The sequence below is a fragment of the Hevea brasiliensis genome, chromosome 5, assembly GCF_030052815.1.
Source record: "Hevea brasiliensis isolate MT/VB/25A 57/8 chromosome 5, ASM3005281v1, whole genome shotgun sequence".
NCBI classification, from domain to species: domain Eukaryota; kingdom Viridiplantae; phylum Streptophyta; class Magnoliopsida; order Malpighiales; family Euphorbiaceae; genus Hevea; species Hevea brasiliensis.
The window spans coordinates 109441549-109447198 of NC_079497.1; the positions used below are offsets into that span (position 1 = coordinate 109441549).

The following is a 5650-nucleotide window of genomic DNA, read 5'->3' on the forward strand; positions in this document are numbered from 1 at the left end:
ATTAAACATTAATTATATATATATATATATATATATATATATATATATATATATATATATATATATATATATATATATATTATGAACTAAAAGTAAGCTAATATTATCTTTAATTCCCCTACATTTTTTAAAAATTTCAGTTATCACTTTATAATTCTTAAAATTTAAAATTTATAATGCATGTTAAAATTTTTAACATAAAATAACTACAAATTACAAAATTAACTATTAATTAATAGAGTGAAATTTTACAAATTTAACTATTAAATTGTATTTATGTTTTATGTTATATTGTTTTAGTATAAGGATGAATTTGTAATTGAGAAAAATATAAGGATCTTAGAGTAATTAATTAAACTTTAATAATTATAACTATTTACAAATTAATCCTTACAAGTTTAGTAATTATCAAAATATAAGGGCTAAATTATAAATAAATATAATATTCAGGATTCATTTTACAAAATATATGGATGATTGTAATTAATCAAAATTTTTAAGTACTTTAAAATAATTAATTCATATTTTTAATAATTATAATTTATAAAAATTAATTTATAGGTTTTGTTGAACTAAATTGTTTCAAATAAAATATAAAAAATATAGTAAAGGACATCTTGAAATCTAAATAACTAAATACATAGATTTTAAAAATACAAGATTAATTTATCAAATTTTAGAGATTAAATTGTGATTTACTTTAAATTTATTTATCAAAATAAAAAAAATAAAAAAAATAATATTTAATCCTTATATTTTATTTCTGTTAAACTGTTTAGTCCATCCATTAATTTTTTCATTAATCAATACCAGTTAAACTATTATTTAGTTATTCTATTTTAGTAAAACTAATTAGTTAATCATGTATTTTAAAAAACATATTGGTTAATCCCTATAATTTGATTCCTTTAACTATATAGTTTTATAATTATTTTTTATATATAAGCTACTCTAATTCTCTCCCCTTTAATTCTTTCTTATACTTTTTTATTTCTTTCTCCCCCATATTTTTTTCCCTCTATACTTACATCATTCTCCCCTTATTTTCTTTTTATTTTCATTTTTGACAAAATAATATAAGCTGTTTGAGCAAAAAAGTTAATTAGTTCCTTTATATTTCTAAATAATTAAATAAAATTATTTTTAAATAGTAAAATTACAAAAATAATATTTAAGAAATTGAATGAAAATACTTAAATAATTTTAAAAAATATAATTCAAATTTAATCTTCACATAACAAATTTTAATTTTTATTAAAAAAATATATTTTTAAAATATAAGAATCCACTAATTAATTTTACTAAAATAAATAAATTAAATAATTATATTTCTCAAAATATAAAAATAAACTAATTAATTTTCATAAAATATAGGATTAAATAATAATTTAATTAATATTAATTAATAAAAAATTAAATAATTTAATTCTAACAAAATATAAAATTTAATAATATATTTTATAAAATATAAAAATTAAATAATTATTTTTTTTAAATATAGAGATTAACGATAATTTTTTATTTTAATAATGTTAATATATATATATATCAATTTAACTTTTTTTTGTTTTTTTAAGTGGCAAGACATCTAAAAAAAAAAAGTTTAAAGATATGTAATGTAAAAAGAATCTGTGAGTTTCCAAGAAAAAAAATTTCCCAAGGGAAGGGTCCCATGAAAGCTGCGGATCAGGCCGGTGAACATCTGCCACGTATACTAAACATAAATTAAAAGGAGAGGGGGAGACCAGCCGCTTAAAGCAAATAACCCAACACTGCAAGCAGGTAATCTAGATTCTAGACCCAGCCAGCGGCCGATTCGACGAGAAAGATAGAGAGAAAGGAGAGTCCAAGCACAGCGATCCTATCTCCTGGTATTTACTGATTTTCCTCTTCTACTTGGGCGATTTATTTATGTATATATATATAATGCGTATCGGGTGTTCGATAAAATTCCTGACTGTTATCTTGGTCTTCAGCTCTTTTTCTCTGATGTTGTTTGTTTCCGTTGTTGGCTGTACTTTTTTTTTTTTTATGAAGTTTCGATTTGTTTCTCAAACTTTTATCTTAGCTTCCAAAAACTGTCATTCGAAGCTAGGTATTGTGCGCCATTTCGATTAATTAAAGTGCTTATGTCGATTTAAAGTAAAGCAGTTGTTGCTGGAATTGATTAGCCTATGACCATCAGTATGTCTTAAACTTGATTGAAGATATTTTAGCTAAGGGTCTTTGTCTTTTTGGCGCAAGGGCTGAGAAAAATGTCTGTTTTTATTTGATAGGTTAGAAGTTCAAAATCCGGTTCATGTTTTTTGGAAAAGGAAAATAACATAAAGAGTTGGGCTCATATATGCCATGTGAAAAGCTTTTTTGGCCTTGAGAAAATAAAATGATCATACCCTGTCTTCACGTTGTAGCTCTGCTGGACTAGTGGACTTATTTTCCTGCATACAATTTGGCACTTGTCTTATAATGGAAACATATGAACTTACTGTGTTTTTGGGCTTTTCAGATGCTGGATTTAAATGGCAGATTTTCGTATTGTGTTTTCCCTGCAATGAAGGGAAGATATGAAGAATCGTAGATCTATTGTAGTTGTTGGTCGATTGTGTGAAACTTTGTATTTTGATTGATGTTTGGATGCTGTTATAAAAGCATGAGAACTATTTGACATGGATAATCCATTTGGAGGAATTTGTAGTTTGCAACTAGCTAAATTTTTATACTTTTGTGCTTTAAACACAAGCGTGTTATGATTAGCTATGTCTATACACATCAAAGTATTATTATTTATATTTATGATAGTGAATTCTCCTTCGTTTGGATAATATTAATACATATCTTATTTACTAAAAAAGAATTTATTTTGGCTGCAGATGTCATTGTATATTGGTAATCTATCATCACGTACTCGTAGAGATGAACTTGAGCGAGTCTTCCAAAGGTATGGACGATGCAGCATACGATTTAAAGATGGGTATGGATTTGTAGTATATGATTTCCCTCCAAATGCTGAGCAAGCTTTGAGAGCACTACAGAAGAGGAACATTTGTGGTGAGCCATTAACTCTTACATGGTCAAATAAACAGCCTAGACCATTTAAGAGATTATCAAGGACTGCTAGATCCTATGAGCGACAGAATGGCAGGGATTCTGTGAGAGGAGATTTTTTAAAAGGAAAGTTGGCTTCAAATGATCAGGATTACAAGATGGGTATTAAGCTATCAAATGCTATCAGCAAAAGGCACGGTTCAAGCGACATGCATGATGAAGAGGTGACTTACCATGAGGATGACACCAAAAATAAGTTGGGGGAAGAGTTCCATGGTTATAGGGAAGACTTTTTGGATGAAGGTGGTGGGTTTGAACCTGACCCAGTGGACAATGATAGATGGGGTGAGCAATTCAATGATCAATCAAATGAAAATGGGGGAAAAAATGATACAGAATTTGATAGGTATGAACCTTACCAAGGTTATGATGGGAAATATGATGATGAAATCCATCAGGTAGCCTATCCTGGTGGTTCTCCTGATCTACGAAGCCCTTCAAAGGATATAGGTAGAGATCACATTGATGAAGTGAAGTTGAAGCAACCTGTTGATGCAAAAGTCCGGGTAACTTGCTACAGATGTGGATGTCCTGGTCACAAGATGCGCAATTGTCCCCAGGCAAATAATTCATTGAGAAAGTACAGCAGGTTCGATCATAGGCATGATGATGATGTTAATAGGAGAGGTAGAGGTGAAAGTGAGCTGGGGAAATTTGGATCCAGTTCACGGGAAAGGCTGAGGTCAAGTAGGGATGCAGTACCAAGAAAGCAACTCAAGAATGATTTGAAATCATATGACTTAGGAAAGCATCAAATTTTAAGTGGTGGAAGCTCCCCTGTGGGAAAGGAAACTGATAAGTGTCGGAAAAAGCACTATGATGGAAATAAGAGAAGTAGGAAGGAAACTAGATCTCCAAAAAGACACAGTGCAAAGAAAGCAAGAAGGTCATTTTTGTCTCCTCCTCGTTCTGATTACACTGCGTCCCAATCTCACTCAAGATCTCAATCCTCTGAGCATGTGAACAGGTCTTGTTCCGAATCTAGATCAAGATCAGTTAGAGCAGATTCACTGTTGTCTGAATCTAGGTCTATTTCAACATCACAATATTCTAGATCCAAAAGCTCCAAGTTGAGGGCAAGGTCAAGCTCCCATACATCTTTGTCTGTTTCACTTGGTCAACCCTTACCATCTTCTTCAAATAAGGCTCAGTTTAATCTGAGAGGTTCTTCAGATAATGCTACAACTCCAGAATCCAAGGCGATTTTGATTGAGCAAGGGCAACCCATAGCATGTGATAGTGGCTCGGAGAATGCAAAACATGAAAATAGAATGGTAACAGTGAACAATGAAAATGCAATGCCTCATTCTAAACCGGAAATTGAAATGGAGAAAGACCAGCCTTTGGAGAGGGATAATGAAGGCCACCAAATGGCTTCTGAGTCAATGTATGAAGTAACAAATCCAAGCACTTCAGCAGCAGAAAAGGGCACAATTGATGATCGGAGTTTATCTCCAAAAGGACTTGTAGAAATGCACTGTCCAAATTCTGATGAAGTGATGACAGAGCATGTGCCTGTTCCAGTTAAGAATCTAGATTTAGAACCTCCTGTCAGTTCATTCTCTGGTCATTTGACAAATCTTTCTTCAGGAGAGTTGTGCATGGTTCTAAAGCATTATTATGGTGTTGATATCCAAGATGAAAATGAAAGGCATTTACCTGCTGATGCTTATTTTGGTTCTGCTCGCTTGTGGCCGTGGGAGGTCATTTACTATAGGAGGTTGAAGAAGGGTCCTATATCCATTGAGAACTATGCCAGACGAGTTGATCAGAATAGGGAATTTGGTATAGTTGACAAATATATCAGAAGTAGTAGTGGATGGGAAGAATTGGGCTAAGGATAATCCTTGAAAGTTTTTGTAGTTGGCTTAGCCATCTTAGAACCTCAGCATGTTTGGACTTTTCGTGCTTCAATCCCTACTCTTGTTGGAGTTCATATGCAATATATCTAGTGGATAATTTGAGGAGAAACTTTGAACAGGTAACATGCAGCAGAATATGTTTCTCTTTACCAAGGTATTTTATTGAACTTTTAGGATCCATATTATTGTATTTAGAAGGTTGGTTCTGAACTTGGATGATGCAGTTGTACGTGTTTTGAAATGAAGTCGAATTTAGCAATTTTCTTTTTCCTGAAATAATGAGCCTTCATTTGGTGTTTTTTCTAATGCTATAATGGATCTTAATCCTTCAGCTGTAATTTAATCCCATTTTCAGTTCACAAAACTTCTTCCTGCAGACAATATTATGTTTTTGGTTAAACTTCAACAAGCTTTGTCTAATATGCTTCTAGATTGGTTCATATTGTGGCAAGTATTGAGAATGATGCAGATAAGGAAAAAAAATATAACATATTTTGATTTAATTAGTAATTATGAAATTCAGATTTTTTTTTAAATTTTTTTTCCTATTCAGGAATATTATGTAGCTTCCTATTTAAGAAGTATAGGATTTATTATTTAGGAATTTCCTTATTTAGAAAGCTAGTTGCTTCATTGGTAGTATTGGTTTAGTATTTTCCTTATTTGGCATTACTAATCCTAAT

At 30.7% G+C, this 5650-nt stretch overlaps 1 protein-coding gene across 1 annotated transcript; it reads left to right on the forward strand.

Moving 5' to 3' along the window:
- The first annotated feature begins 1671 nt into the window (after nucleotides 1-1671).
- On the forward strand, nucleotides 1672-5226 carry LOC110654576 (uncharacterized). The gene is made up of 2 exons (XM_021810610.2): nucleotides 1672-1871; nucleotides 2871-5226. Exon 2 carries the CDS (start codon nucleotides 2871-2873, stop codon nucleotides 4941-4943), a length of 2073 nt encoding a protein of 690 aa, XP_021666302.2. The 5' UTR covers nucleotides 1672-1871; the 3' UTR covers nucleotides 4944-5226.
- The last annotated feature ends 424 nt before the right edge of the window (nucleotides 5227-5650 follow it).